At 42.0% G+C, this 15,841-nt stretch overlaps 1 protein-coding gene across 14 annotated transcripts in view; it reads right to left on the bottom strand.

Moving 5' to 3' along the window:
- Positions 1–15,841, bottom strand: part of LOC147010416 (PR domain zinc finger protein 10-like) — a 110,869-nt gene that overhangs the window by 42,532 nt on the left and 52,496 nt on the right. For all 14 annotated transcript variants that reach the window (XM_085858934.1, XM_085858942.1, XM_085858930.1 and 11 more), the window contains 2 exons: positions 7,319–7,429; positions 314–514 (listed from right to left, as the gene is read on the bottom strand). In XM_085858934.1, the coding sequence (XP_085715060.1) occupies positions 314–514; positions 7,319–7,429 (312 nt within the window). The remainder of the gene's footprint in view (positions 1–313; positions 515–7,318; positions 7,430–15,841) is intronic.

The raw sequence follows: 15,841 nt of genomic DNA, 5'->3' as shown, positions 1-15,841 counted from the left end.
GTCCATGTCCCACACGGAACCCGTCCACAAAATCTCATCTGGATCCGTCCCCAACTTTTTGAGATCTGTACACAAACAAACAGACAGAAAGGGGTGAAAACATAACCTTCCTTCACCTTCGGTGGCGGAGGTAATAAATACAGCGACAAGTAGGGTCGGAGAAAAGAAGAGGAATAAAGAGTAGGAAAAAAAAATAAGAGAAATAAAAATTATGAAAAAAAAACAAATTAGGAGAATAAACAAAAAGAATGGGGGAGGTGGGAGAAGAAATGGATGAAGGAAAAGCCAAAGAAGAGGATAAATGAGTGCATACCTTGCTGGAATATTGCCTACTACAGGCTGGACACTGAACAGGTAGGGCCGGCACCGTCCCAGCCAGGGCTGTGTGAGTGGCTAGCAGAGGGTCAGGCTGTCCGGGTTCTGCGGGTCGCAGAGAGCGAATGCTTGCAGGAAGCGCACAGCCTGGGTGATTCTTCAGAATGTGAGATTTCCTCTTGCTTGTTGACTTATAGACCTGAATGAGAATATTATGAAAGGATTACCATTCAACTGTGCATTTCTGAAGAGTAACAAAACGATTTATTCAATAAGTTACAAATATTTACCAAAACCAAAATATCACCATTATTATTGTGTTTAACAATACATGACACAAATGTGTGTTAAATGATCAAATAAAACAAGCAAACCACATGTGAAAACAAAGATCACCAAAGAAGTCATTGTAGACTATATTAAACAAATGGGTGTTAAAAAATACACCGAGCAAAATGAGTGTTAAATGACCTTGACAAGTTGCATATCAAAAACAACAAATATTCCCATGAGGGACTGACGGTTACTTCCCCAAGAGGTGGTCATGGAGAGCACAACTTAAGTTAACGACATGGTCCTTATGTTTTGTCAGGTCAGGTTCGATCTGTGACCTGCTACAGGTACCATGTAAACCTGTACTAACCTGTTCCATGGTCGGGTTGTCGGCGACTAAACCGTCTCCCCCACCAGGTTTTCTGGTGAGGAGGGTGTTTGGATATGGACACCCAGCAGGATTAAAAACAAAACCTGTCAAAGGGCGGAGGAGCTCCTTGTGAGCCAACGGCCATCCATATCTAGTGCCCAACTGTGTCTGCGGACGTCCTCCTGCAGTTGGGTTACTTCTTATTAGGAGGTTGGTGGCAGGATTTGCACTCCGGCCACCGTAAAACGCTTCATTCCGCAAAACGCAAAAACGCAAAAAATCTGAAAACCCACTCCGTGGGAGTACCTCCTGTGCAGCTTCCCTTCGCAGGGCAGCTCACCGGATGACGGGATTGGGGCAAAGCCTTCGGGACCCCCAATCTTTGATAGGAGGGAAACCACGGGGTAACATCCCTGGGTCAGATTGCGGGAGAGTGTGTCGGAGTGGTGCTGAGGTGTCGTCCACCAGACGGCGGTCTCCTTGGGTTAACCTGAGGCGGTCCCTTCGGGTGGGTGCCTGGAATGTCCTATCCCTAAGAGAGGATGATCACCTGTCTCTGTTATCATCTGAGCTCAAGCGTTTGGACATCGGGATTGCAGCTCTCTCTGAGGTTCAGAGACCGGATTGCGGTGAGATAATGGTGGGTGGTTACACCTACTATTGGTCTGGTCGCTCTGATGGTTACCATACCCAAGGAGTTGCTGTAGCTGTGTCCAATAAGCTGACCCCAATGATAATTGAGGTAACACCGGTCAACGAGCGTATTATGAGATTAAGGATTCGTCACTCCTTAGGTGTCATTTCCCTGGTCTCTATTTATGCTCCGACTGAGGCGAGTGATCTTACCGTGAAGGATGCATTCTACGCCACACTCGAGTCTGTGGTTGATCAGTGCCCCAGACGAGATACAATTCTAGTCTTGGGGGATTTCAATGCATCGACTGGAACTGATAGGGATGGTTATGAGGTGTGTGTTGGTCCCCATGGGTCAGGAACTATGAACCAGAATAGCACTAAGTTCCTTGACTTTGCAAGAAGTCATGGACTTAGGGTGGCTGGTTCATGGTTTCAGCGCCCGCAAGCTCATCGCTGGACTTGGTATTCCAACGCTGGCGGTGTGGCAAAGGAGATTGACCATGTCCTCATTGACGGTCGTTGGAGGATGATCCAGAACTGCAGGGTCTACCGGAGTGCCCAGTTCCTCAATACTGACCACAGGCTTGTTGTAGCAACTCTAAAGCTGCACCTTAAATCCTGGAGAATGGTACCATCCCAGCCTAGGCTGAATGTTGCCAAGCTCAGGGATGAGAGAGTAGCTGAGGAGTTTGCGAACAGGCTGAGTGGACACTTGGGGGGTCTGGGTGCTTTGGGGGATCCTGAAGAGTTGTGGAGCACCTTCAAGACCACCGTCCTTGATGTTGCCGGTGGATGCCTTGGAGTTCACCGCAGGGCAAAGAAGAATTTTGTCTCTCAAGGGACACTGGATACCATTGACCAGAGTCGCAGGGCCAGGCTGAATGGCAGAGCTGAGCTGTTCAGGGAGCTGAGGCGTAAAACTGTACGTGCACTGAGGGTGGACAAGGAGGCCTATGTGCGAGGAATCTGTGAGGGGGTAGAGCATCACCTGTGGACAGGTGATTCTCGTCCCGCTTACAGGGGAATTCGCGCATTACGTTCATCCAAGCCCATCCCTCGGAGCACTGCAGTTCGAGCAGAGAGTGGTAGGCTCTTGACAGAGGAGTCTGAAGTGAAGGCCCGCTGGGCCGGTTACTTTGAGCGGTTGTACCAGGCTGATCCCCCAGCTGTCGAGTTGGACGTCAAGGGTGTTACAATCCCTGTTGCTGACCCTCGAATCAACTGTGGTCCACCATCGCTTGTGGAAACACGGGCTGCGGTGAACCAGTTGAAACGGGGCAAAGCTCCAGGGATCTGTGGCATCCATGCTGAACTTCTCAAGGCTGGTGGAAATGCTGCACTCGCGTCGTTGCATGCAGTTTTGTGCTCTGCCTGGAACACAGGCATCATCCCAACTGACTGGAAGAGGGGCCTTGTTGTCCCTCTCTGGAAAGGGAAGGGTGATCGCCAAGACTGCAACAACTACCGAGGGGTGACGCTGCTCTCAGTGCCGGGCAAGGTCTTTGCTCGGATAATTCTTGATAGGGTTCGCCACCATCTGCTTGAGCACCAGCGTCCAGAGCAGTCAGGCTTTACACCAAAGAGGTCAACGATTGACCGTATCCTTGCTCTTCGTGTCCTCACTGAACGCAGACGAGAGTTTCGGCAGGGGCTGCTTGCAGCCTATGTTGATCTCTGTAAAGCGTTCGATTCAGTGAATCGGGATGTCCTCTGGAGGATTCTTGGTCTTCGCGGGGTGCCACCGAAACTGATCGATCTGATGTCTGAACTCTACTCTGGTACTGAGAGTGCTGTGAAGTGTGGTGGTACCGCCTCTGACTTATTTCCAGTTGTTACTGGAGTTCGTCAGGGATGTGTACTTGCCCCCACACTTTTCAGCACTTGTATGGACTGGATTCTAGGGAGGATGTCGGAGAGATCAAGTTGCGGTGCATCGTTTGGCAATGTCAAGATCTCGGACCTTGATTTTGCAGATGATGCAGTCATCTTTGCGGAGACTTTAGACATCCTCTTGGGGGCCCTCGAGGTGCTGAATGAGGAGTCGGAGCCGTTGGGATTACGGATTTCTTGGGTCAAAACAAAGATCCAGGCTTTCGGTGACATCTTGGATGCTGCTGTCCTGTCTGTGTCTGTTTGTGGTGAGGATGTTGAGGTCGTGGATAGATTCACTTACCTTGGCAGTGATATTCATGTCTCCGCAGGTTGTGAGCCGGAGGTCAATAGACGTCTGGGTCGGGCCTGGGGAGTCATGGATTCACTGGATCATGGGGTGTGGCGCTGCCGGTACCTGTGCGGGAGGACGAAAGTCCGAGTCTTCAGGTCCTTGGTACTTCCAGTCTTGCTCTATGGGTGCGAGACTTGGACTTTGACCAAGGATCTGAGACGGAGACTTAATTCCTTTGGTACCAGGTCTCTTCGGAGAATCCTTGGCTATCGCTGGTCGGATTTTGTGTCCAACGAGCGGTTGCTGAGAGAGACTCGGATGAGATTTGTTACCTGCATAGTCCGTGAGCGTCAGCTGCGGCTGTATGGACATGTGGCTCGTTTTCCTGACGCTGATCCTGCTCACCAGATTCTCTCAGCGAGGGAGTCTCATGAGTGGAGGAGGCCAGTGGGCCGACCACGTGCCTCATGGTTGCAGCAGGTTGACCATCATCTCAAGGAGATGGGGATGGGCCTGGCATCTGCCTGGGGGATGGCCAGACGGAGGCCCCTGGAGTACCGGCGGAAAGTGGACGCAGCGACGCGCTGTTCTGGCACATGCTCCCATACCTGACCTACCCTGACCCTTATGTTTCATGAAGGGTGTGGTCTGCATCTGGCCATCAGTTTCTGAGAAAATTATAAAATAAATGACCTGAATTTGAGGCGAAACTGCCCTTTCCAGTCTCTTATCGGAGGCGGATCCGAATGTGGAGAACAACCCCATGAGACCTTACTGTTCTGAAATATCGTACCAAATTTGGTCTAGATCGGTCATGTAGTTTGTGAGGAAAATATGTTTGAGTGAATATGAGGGATTAGGGGAGGAAGGCTGTGGTCCCCTTTCCAGGGGAGATACGGCCATGGGGAGCACAAGTTAAGGTTAGGGTATGGTCACAATGCTGCATGGCTAGTTTGGTCTGGATCCAGTTGTCGGCTTCTGAGAAGAAGATTTTTGAATGAAATACCAATATTTGGGGCAAAATCCCCCTTTTACCCCCTTTAAATGGGCGCATCTGGATAGGAGGCACAACCCCATAAGACCTTAATGTCGTGATGCATTGTACCAAATTGTCCATTTTGCAGAGGTAGTTGTGGAGAAGATGCTTTAGAGAAAATGAGAGATTCCGAGAAGAGGTCCATGCCAACCTTTCCAGGGTAGATATGGCAATGGGGAGCACAACTTAAGGTTAGGGCATGGTCCCGATGCCTCATGGCGAGTTTGGTCTTGACCTGTCTGGTGGTTTCTGAGAAGATTCTTGAATAAAATACCAATATTTGGGGCAAAACCCCCACTTTAATCACCTTTCTAGGAGACGCATCCAGATGGGGAGCACAACTCCTTGAGAACTTGCTGTCCTGATGCATCGTACCAAATTTGGTCCATATCGGTCAGGTACTTTATGAGATGTTTAGTCAACTGTTAATGGATGTACGTACATACAGTCTGTACGTATACATACGTATGAACGGCCGAACACCAGGACCATTATTTCAGAGAAATAATCTAAAAACTAAGCAAACATGTTATCAGTATTCGAAACAAATGTGGAGCAAAATGATAGATTTAACAATCCATTTGAGCTTTTCGACAAATTCAACAAACGTGAACTAAATAATAAATTAAACAAATTAGAAGCCAAATCATAAGTTAAATAAACTGTGAGCCAAATGATAAATGAAACAAGCTGTGAGCTAAATTGTAAACTAAACAAACAGCTAAATGAGGAATTAAATAAACTGTGTAAAATGGTATTTTAAACAAACTGTGAGTTAAATGGTAAGTTAAACAAACTGTGAATGAAATGTGAAATTAAACAAACTGTGACCTAAATGAGGAATTAAATGCTAAACAAAACAAAATGGGATCAATGAAAAGTTAAATGAACTGTGAGCTAAATTATAAATTAAATAAACGGTCAGCAAAATGAGAAATCTAACAAACCAAGCCAAATGAAGAATTAAACCATCGAGATTAGATGGTTTACTTCAATTCAACGCTAAATTAACACACTGAGCTAAATGATAAATTAAATAATCTGCAAACTAAATGATAAATTCAATATTCTGTGAAATAAATGCTAAATTAAATAATCAGTGAAATAGATGCTAAATTAAATAATCTGTGAAATAAATGCTAAATTAACACACTGAGACAAATGATAAATTATATAATCTGTGAACTAAATGATAAATTAAACAAACGGCAAACTAAATGCTAAACAACACAAAATGAGCGGAATGATAAATTAAATAATCTGTGCATGAAATGCTAAACTAAACCAAATGAGCTAAATGATAAATTAAATAATCTGCAAGCTAAACGAGAAATTAAACCATCTCCGAACTAAAGGATAAATTAAACAATCTGTGAACGAAATGCTAAATTAACACACTGAGCTAAATGCTAAATATAACAATCTATAAACTCAATGCTAAATTTAACAATCTATGAACTAAATGATAAATTCAACAATCTGTGAACTAAATGATAAATTAAACAATCTGTGAACGAAATGCTAAATTAACACACTGAGCTAAATGCTAAATATAACAATCTATAAACTCAATGCTAAATTTAACAATCTATGAACTAAATGATAAATTCAACAATCTGTGAACTAAATGATAAATTAAACAATCTGTGAACGAAATGCTAAACTTAATCTATGAACTAAATGCTAAATGAAGCAATCTGTGAACGAAATGCTAAACTTAATCTATGAACTGAATGCTAAATGAAGCAATCTGTGAACTAAATGCTAAACTTAATCTATGAACTCAATGCTAAATTAAGCAACCTGTGAACAAAATGCTAAATTAAGCAATCTGTGAATTAAATGATAAATTAAGCAATCTATGAACTAAATGATAACTTAAGCAATCTGTGAACTAAATGCTAAATTAAACAATCTATGAAGTAAATGCTAAATTTAACAATCTGTGATCTAAAGGATAAATTATACAATCTATGAACTAAATGCTAAATGAAGCAATCTGTGAACTAAATGCTAAACATAACAATCTATGAACTAAATGCTAAATGAAGCAATCTGTGAACTAAATGATAAATTAAGCAATCTATGAACTAAATGATAAATTAAGCAATCTGTGAACTAAATACTAAATTAAACAATCTGTGAACTAAATGCTAAATTCAACAATCTGTGAAATAAATGGAGAATTAAATAATCTGCTGTGAACTGAATGCTAAATTAGCACACTGAACTAAATGATAAATGAAACAAATGATGACCTCATGAGGAATTAAATAATCTTCAAACTAAATGATAAGTTAAACAAAATGTGAGTTAAATGAGGAATTAAACGAACTGAGCTCAATTCTAAATTTAACAACTTGTGATCCAAATGATAAATATATATGAATAAACTGCAAATTAATGATGAATGAAACTTAAACGACGTGTTTCATACAAAATGAGATGGAATAAAGAAGAGAGGAGGTGGGCTGAAGGTCAAGGTGGTGGGGACAGTCTCACCAAAGGACAATGAGAAAGATACCTTGGGACAGTGTTGACAGAAGTAGAGCCTGTCAGGACGCAGGATGGGCAGCATAAGTTCAGGAACAGTGTGGAGGGGAACGTCTGGATGGCGCTTCGTCAAGTGGTTCACCTGCCAACCACAGTTTTCAATATTTCACAAGAACTCACTGCTGGATAACAACCGAAAGTGAACATCATGATGGAATGTTACGCCAATTTTAAATCCCCAACGTAAGCCAAAGTAGGTGTTGAATCTCAGAAAAAGTAAGGACGACTTGCATTGTACAGCAGTTTTTGTTCAACAGACAATGATGATGACAAGGGAGTTTTCTACCCATTTTACAACTACCTGTTTGCAACTTGAGCCCTTGAGCAAGTTCAGGGGAAATATCAGGGGAAAAGAACAGGTTCGGACCAGTGTGGGCCCATTGAGGAATAGCACCAGGAGAGTGGTTAGTGATGAAAGTGAGATGGCAGGCTTATTAAACAGGTATATTTCTTCAACCTTTACACAAGAACTGTCAGGAGAATTGCCAATAGCTGAGAGTGTCTCTCAAGAAGGTGAGGAAGGGCTTTTACAGAAGATCCAGGTTGGAGTGGAGGAAGGAAACGAACATCTCGGTAATCTAAGAGTGGATAAGGCTCCGGGTCCAGATAATATGCACCTGAGAGTATTGAGGGAAGTGGCTGAGCATGTAAGCGAGATGTTAACGGATATTTTCAAGAGCTCACTGGAGTCAGGACAGTTCCAGATCGAATAGTAGCAAATGTAATACCATTATTGAAGAAAGGATCCAGAGAAGAATTGGGAAACTATAGACCTGTTAGTTTGACTTCAGTTGAGGGGAAGTTGCTGGAGACATTAATTAAGGACCAGATGAGGAACCATTTAAATAATTACAAACTAATTAAAGGTAGTTAGCATAGGTTTACCAAAGGTAGTTCATGTCTAACAAATCTTTTAGAGTTCTCTGAAGCATTGTCTGATTGGGTGGATGATGGAAAGGCAGTGGACATAGTATATCTAGTCTTTAAGAAGGTATTTGAGAAGGCACGACATCGGAGGTTGTTAGCCAAGGTGAGGGCTTGTGGAGTGGCTGGTCATGTAGCTAATTGGATTGCAAACTGGCTTAGTGGTAGGAAGCAAAGAGTGGCCGTGAGTGGGAGGATGTCTTGCTGGGAGGATGTCTTGCTGGGAGGACGTAAGTAACGGGGTACCTCAGGGATCAGTACTCGAACCATTACTCTTCATTATTTACATCAACGATTTGGATAACAGGGTAAAGAGTAAGCTTTCCAAATTTGCAGATGACACAAAGCTTGGAGGTGAGGTAGATAGCAGAGGGAGTGGTGATCAGATTCAGGAAAGTATTGACACTTGCATAGATTGGGCAAAAGATTGGCAGATGTAATTTAACCTGAACAAGTGTAACGTGTTGGGGATGGGAAAGAACAATGAAAATAGAGATTACAGGATGTAAGGAGTAATTTTGGAGTGTGTCACGCAGGAGAAGGATCTGGGGGTGTTAATAGATATGGGAGGTAAGCAGGCAGCACAGTGCCAGGCAGGTATAGGTAAAGCAAATAGGGGTTTAGGTTGTAGTCGGAGGGGGATCATTTATAAATCAAAAGAGGTGGTGTTAACATTGTACAGGAATTTAGTGAGGGCCACATCAAGAATATTGTGTGCCGTTTTAGTCACCACAGTTCAGGAAGAACATAGATGCCAAAGAGAGGGTTCAGCGCAGGACTACCACATTGATTCCGGGCCGAGCTAGACTCAGCTATGAGGAGCGGTTGAAGGAGACAGGGCTTTATACATGAGAAAGGAAGTGGTTACGAGGAGATATGATAAACATGTTTAAGATAATGAAAGGTAAAGATAAAATAAGTGAAGATGAATTATTCAACAGAGTGGACAGTGATAGAACCAGGGGCCATAGCTTGAGAGTAAAGAAGAGAGTTAAGATGGTAGTAAGGTTGGGGACTTTTACTCAGAGAGTAGTTAATGCATAGAATGGTCTCCCTGGAAAAGGTAGTGGCAGCAGAAATAGTAGATAAGTTTAAATTAGAATTCGATAGTTACTTGGAAGTTATGGAGATAGAGGGGTATAGGGATGTTGGCAGGACTTTTCGGGAGGTTGAGCATTGATGGGTGATTGTGTGCATGTGTACGGAGTGCTGTTGGTGGGGGTCTCGTCAAGGTGTGTTTTGTGCTTGATGTGTGTTTTTAACCAAGCCCGTGCCCCCTCCCCTGAGGGGAAGAAGAAAAAAAAATACAAAAACTACATTAACTTAAAATAAATAAATAAATAAAAATGGAAAAAATAAATATATATATATATATATATATATATATATATATATATATATATATATATACAGTATATATACATACATACATATATATACAGTATATATACATACATACATATATATATATATATATATATACAGTATATATACATACATACATATATATATATATATACAGTATATATACATACATACATATATATATATATATATATACAGTATATATACATACATACATATATATATATATATATATATATATATATATATATATATATATATATATATATATATATATATATATATATATATATATATACAGTCAACCCCCGCTTTATCGCGGTTCACCAATCGCGCCCCCGGTTCATCGCGGGTTTTCCCTTGGAACCTAACTAATTTTTTCTGCAGATTCCCCCGGTATATCGCGGTAATAACATATAAAATATAAATTATTTAAGCAATAAATTATAACGCGTGGTTATAAACACGAGATAAAGTTTCGCTTGTGAACTTCGAATATTTTCTACGTTTTTTCTCCAAGCCCTACGATGCCGCCCAAACGCCCTGCACCTTCTAAGGCTCTGGCAAGGAACTGAAATGCCAGAGGAAGGTCCTGACGCTCCAGGAGAAGGTTAAGGTGCTCGATATATGCTTCCGGAAGGAAAAGGTTTGCCGCCGTTGGACGAGTACTGCTCATACCCAGCACCTCCAAACCGACCAGACCAGACGAGTCGATCTCCGGCACCTCAAACCCAATCACTGCCAAACCGACCAGACCAGACGAGTCGATCTCCGGCACCTCAAACCCAATCACTGCCAAACCGACCAGACCAGACGAGTCGATCTCCGGCACCTCAAACCCAATCACTGCCAAACCGACCAGACCAGACGAGTCGATCTCCGGCACCTCAAACCCAATCACTGCCAAACTGACCAGACCAGACGAGTCGATCTCAGGCACCTCAAACCCGATCACTCCCAAACCGACCAGACTAGACCAGACGAGTGGATTTTTTGGGGAGGCGTCCATTCATCGCGGATTTTCACTTAGCGCGGGGAGGTTTGGAACGTAACCCCCGCGAGAAACGAGGGATTACTGTATGTACATATATATTGTTGCAGGTCGGGGTCCGGTGGGGAGAGCGACCGCTAGGTGGGGGAAGTTACGTCGTCTCCCACCAGAGTCCCGGAATTGTAGGCCGTCGCTCACAGATAATACCGTGAGGTGGCGGGTCGCTTAACCGACCATGGACGCCAATACCTCCACTGTGTAGCGTAGGGTCTTTTTGTCTGGAACCAATTTACCTAATTAACCACGCCGTGTCTTCTACCGGGGAACCACGCCCTCAGTACGTCTTGCCCAAACCGGATCACTCTTCCAACTACCAACTACCTTTCCGGTTCGGATACAGCCGAGCGGAACTACCAAGAACGTACTGGCTAGAATGAACAGATTATCGGGTATAAAGACCCGGCTAACCTCAGATGCGAATCATGCTGGACCAATGAAGGAAAAGACGAAAACAAAACTGGGAACATTTCTACAATAATTTATTTACAATAAAGCGAGGAAAGTTACGTGGTACAGGTAACAAGTTTATTGGGGATGTTATGCAGGGGAAGATGAGAGAAAGATGTAGTGTGACAATTTTACAGCAACTTATAAAGCAGACACAGAGTAGACTTGTCGCAAGAATAATACAGGCAAGATTTACAAGGTTCGAATAACTTATACAGTTCTATTTAATGGACGGCGACACATACTCGGACAAAATAAACCCAGTTGAAGGCAAAGGACTTTTGTAGCCAGGGAGGGAGGGAGTTGAGGTCGCAGTTTTCGGTACCTGAGTTCTGGGGGAAGGGATGCTCCGTGGTGCAGCACCTAACAATGGTTTCGCAGCTCAGTCCACAGCTGCACGTGTGGAGTTCGTGTGTGTGTGGAATCCAAGGCAGCCAGGATCATTGGGTATCTCCCGCGATGAGGCTGAGTCTTTAGATCTCTCACTCTCTCGGAACGACCCCCAAATAACTCCTTGGATCCTCCACAGATCTTTCTTTAAACGATCCTGGTCTGGGTCAGGATTCGGGCTTCCAAGCGTCTGTTGCAGTTTCGCTTCTTTTCCAGACACCCAAAGAACTCAAGACTCCAGCACAGAACGAACTGTCTCAGCACGTCACGAACTCTCCGAACTCCAAGCACTCCACCCTGAGGATGGTGTCGTAATTTATCCCTCTCCCTCAGCAGGGAGGGCCTTGGTGAAGCTGACGTCACTGTCCGCCTTGATTGGACGGGGCTTCCATGGATTCGCCCTTTCTGGTCGGGGTTTCAGCCATACCGGGAAGCCCGCCCCCTCCACACGTGCGGACTCGCCAAGAAGGAACTACTGTAAGAGAATTTTGCCTCAGAGAGCTATTCGCCGGTTAGGCGAGTAGGTGAACACGCGATTGTTCAGCCCACGCGCGAGTAGCAAGCGAGAGGAGGGGCAAGCAGGCAGAGGGTACCATGGGTTGTCGTGGATTTGCCTTTGCAATGAAATGGAGTGGGGATATAAAGATCTATTAATCTAACTTTAAAAAACATCGCAAAGCACTCCTTTAATTTTCTCACTAAACACAAGGAAGGGATCTGTCTACACATATACTTAATGGAATAACCGACTTGGGACACCTGTATGTTGTGTGCATACAGTTCCGAGAACCGTAACAATATATATATATATATATACACATAGTTGAAAGTGTGTCGGTCTGTGTGTCTGTGTGTGTCTGTCTGTGACCTATGCACGCGAAAAGTACTGGACCGATCATCACCAAACTTCACATGCTGACAGAACATGTACCCGGGAGTGTCCTGATGTAAAAGAATTGTACTTCCGACTTGTGGTTTCCGAATTATGACGTCATCACCTGATTTTGTAACGTTAATTTTTCAAGTTCAGCCGATTGACATGGGGCCAACGCCATTTGCAATAGAATGAAAAAAATAATGCTACAGTCAATTGAAGACAATGACTTCCGACTTCCCGGTTTCCGAATTATTACGTCATCACCTGATTGCGTAACGTGAATTTTTCAAGTTCAGCCGATTGACATGGGACCAATGGAATTTGCTAGAGAATGAGAATTAATTAAGTCGCAAATGATGACATTAAACCAGCCTCACATTGTTGAGGCATTATGGTTTTTTATCTGATGTGGCAATAAATCTTAACATTTTTGAACTCGAGTCTTCTGCATATAAAACATGGCGGGGAAAATATAATATTATAGTGGTGATGAAAAAAAAAATAATGGTGGCAGCCTCTACAATTTTACAATTAACTGTGACATATAGTCCTTCAGACCCGCCGTCATCCATGGGATTCCTGTGCGGAGCACGGGTATCCCTGCTAGTATATATATATATATATATATATATATATATATATATATATATATATATATATATATATATATATATATATATATATATATATATATACATATATACATATATATATATATATATATATACACATATACATATATATATATATATATATATATATATATATATATATATATATATATATATATATACATATATATATATATATATATATATATATATATATATATACATACATATATATATATATACATACATATATACATATATATATATATATACATATATACATATATATATATATATATATATATATATATATATATATATATATATATATATATATATATATATATATATATATATATATATATATATATATATATATATATATATATATATATATATATATTTATATATGGAGCCTGGTGTTGGCGCAGTGGTTAGGGCAGCGGCTTGGGATCCAAGAGGTCCTGAGTTCAAGCCCCGTTGGGCCACTGAATTAATACACCAGGGGGTTGACTCAGCCTGTCATCCTTCCGAGGTCGGCGAAATGAGTACCAGTATACTGGACCGGTGTATACCCCGGTTAAAATAGGTGTACCTTATCCCTGTGTCGTAAGAGGCGACCAGGGTTGCGTCAGGAAGGGCATCCGGCGTAAAACATGTGCCAAATCACTATGCGGATCATACGGATGATCCGCTGTGGCGACCCCTAACGGGAGCAGCTGAAAGAAGAAGAAGAAGAAGATATACATATATATATATGTATATATATATATGTATATATATATATATATATATATATATATATATGTATATATATATATATATATATATAAATGTATATATATATATATATATATATATATATATATATATATATATATATATATATATATATATATATATATATATATATATATATATATATATATATATATACTAGCAGGGATACCCGTGCTCATATATATATATGTATGTATATATATGTATATATATATGTATATATATATATAAATATATACATACATATATATATACATATATACATACATATATATATCTTCTTCTTCTTCTTTCGGCTGCTCCCGTTAGGGGTCGCCACAGCGGATCATCCGTATGATCCGCATATATATATATACATATATATATATATATATATATATATATATATATATATATATATATATATATATATATATATATACATATATATACATATATACATACATACATATATATGAGGTGTGTTCAAAAAGTATCCGACCTTTGTTCATAAAAAATACTCGTATCCAGATACAACAAACTTACACTAATCTCCTTCAAAGTAGTCCCCTTGGGCTGCCACACACTTCTCCCAATGGTTCTGCCACTGTCGGAAGCAGCGCTGGAACGCATCTTTTGGGATGGCGCGCAGCTGGTCCGTCGCATTCCGCATGATGTCTTCTCTGGACTGAAATCTGGTCCCTTTCAGGGGCATTTTCAGCTTGGGGGAAAAGCCAGAAGTCACACGGAGCCATTTCGGGAGAGTAGGGAGCCTGACGAAGCACAGGTGTGTTGTGTTTGGCCAGGATACTCTGTATCAAATGTGAAGAATGGGCGGGTGCGTTATCGTGATGGAGCTGCCAATTGACCGCTGCCCACAGGTCCGGCCGTTTGCGTCGCACAGCATCACAAAGGCGACGCAGTACCTCTTGGTAGTACTCTTTGGCGATGGTTGTGCCGTGTAGTGCGTACTCGTGATGAACCACACCACTGGAGTCAAAGAAGACGGTCAGCATGACTTTGACATTGCTGCGGACCTTCCTTGCTTTTTTGGCCTTGGGGATGTTGGATGCTTCCATTGTGATGACTGGAACTTGGTTTCTGGGTCGTACCCATAAACCCAGGTCTCATCGCCAGTGATCACTGTGTTGAAGAAGTTGGGATCGCTGTTCACAGTCTCCAGCATGTTCTGTGCGATCTCCAGAGTTGCTTCTGCTCGATCATCAGCTGAGATTCTCCTTAAGCCCAAATCCTCAGTCACAATGGAATGAACGGATCCAATGCTGACACCCACCTCGTCTGCAAGTTCTCTGATCGTGATTCGACGATCCTGCATCAGCAGGGTCCTCACTTGGTCAATGACGATCTCATTTCAGGATGTTGAGGGCCTACCAGAACGTGCTTCACTTTCCACTAATGTGCGACCATCTTGGAAGCGGTTGTACCACTCTTTTATCTGTGTGGTGCCCATTTCTTCGTTCCCGAAGGCCTGTTGAATCTTGCGGATCGTTTCCACTTGGGAATCGCCACGCTTTACACAATATTTGATGCAGTAGCGTTGTTCAAGTTTTTCCGTCATTTTGTCAAAAACGAAAATCCAACGCCACTCACTTACACTTCCTCACTCATCGGCGGTCTGTCGGCGACTGACAGCTTCTGCAGGCGGGAAAATATTCACGCATACGAATTAGGATCGCCTACATACGTGTGCCAAACCACGCCTCCCTAGCTTCATTTGTTAACGCACGAAAAATTAAGGTTGGATACTTTTTGAACATACCTCGTATATATATATATATATATATATATATATATATATATATATATATATATATATATATATATATATATATATATATATATATATATATATATATATATATATATGAATAAATAAATAATAAAATTGCATTTTCTTCTTTAGATCTCATGTTGATAAATTAGTATTATATGGTGTTCACACAGGCATGATGGGCTGAATGGCCTCCACCTGTGTCTGTTTTCCTTGTATTAGCAGCAAGTCAAATGGCTTGCCAATGTACAGTTTTACATTGTTTGCAGCATGTCCCA

Source organism: Eptatretus burgeri, chromosome 16 (genome assembly GCF_056783735.1).
Source record: "Eptatretus burgeri isolate ZD-2024b chromosome 16, Ebu_testis_v1, whole genome shotgun sequence".
NCBI lineage: Eukaryota > Metazoa > Chordata > Myxini > Myxiniformes > Myxinidae > Eptatretus > Eptatretus burgeri.
The sequence above is the reverse complement of the archived record's forward strand: the minus strand, read 5'-3'. Positions and strand labels throughout refer to the sequence as shown.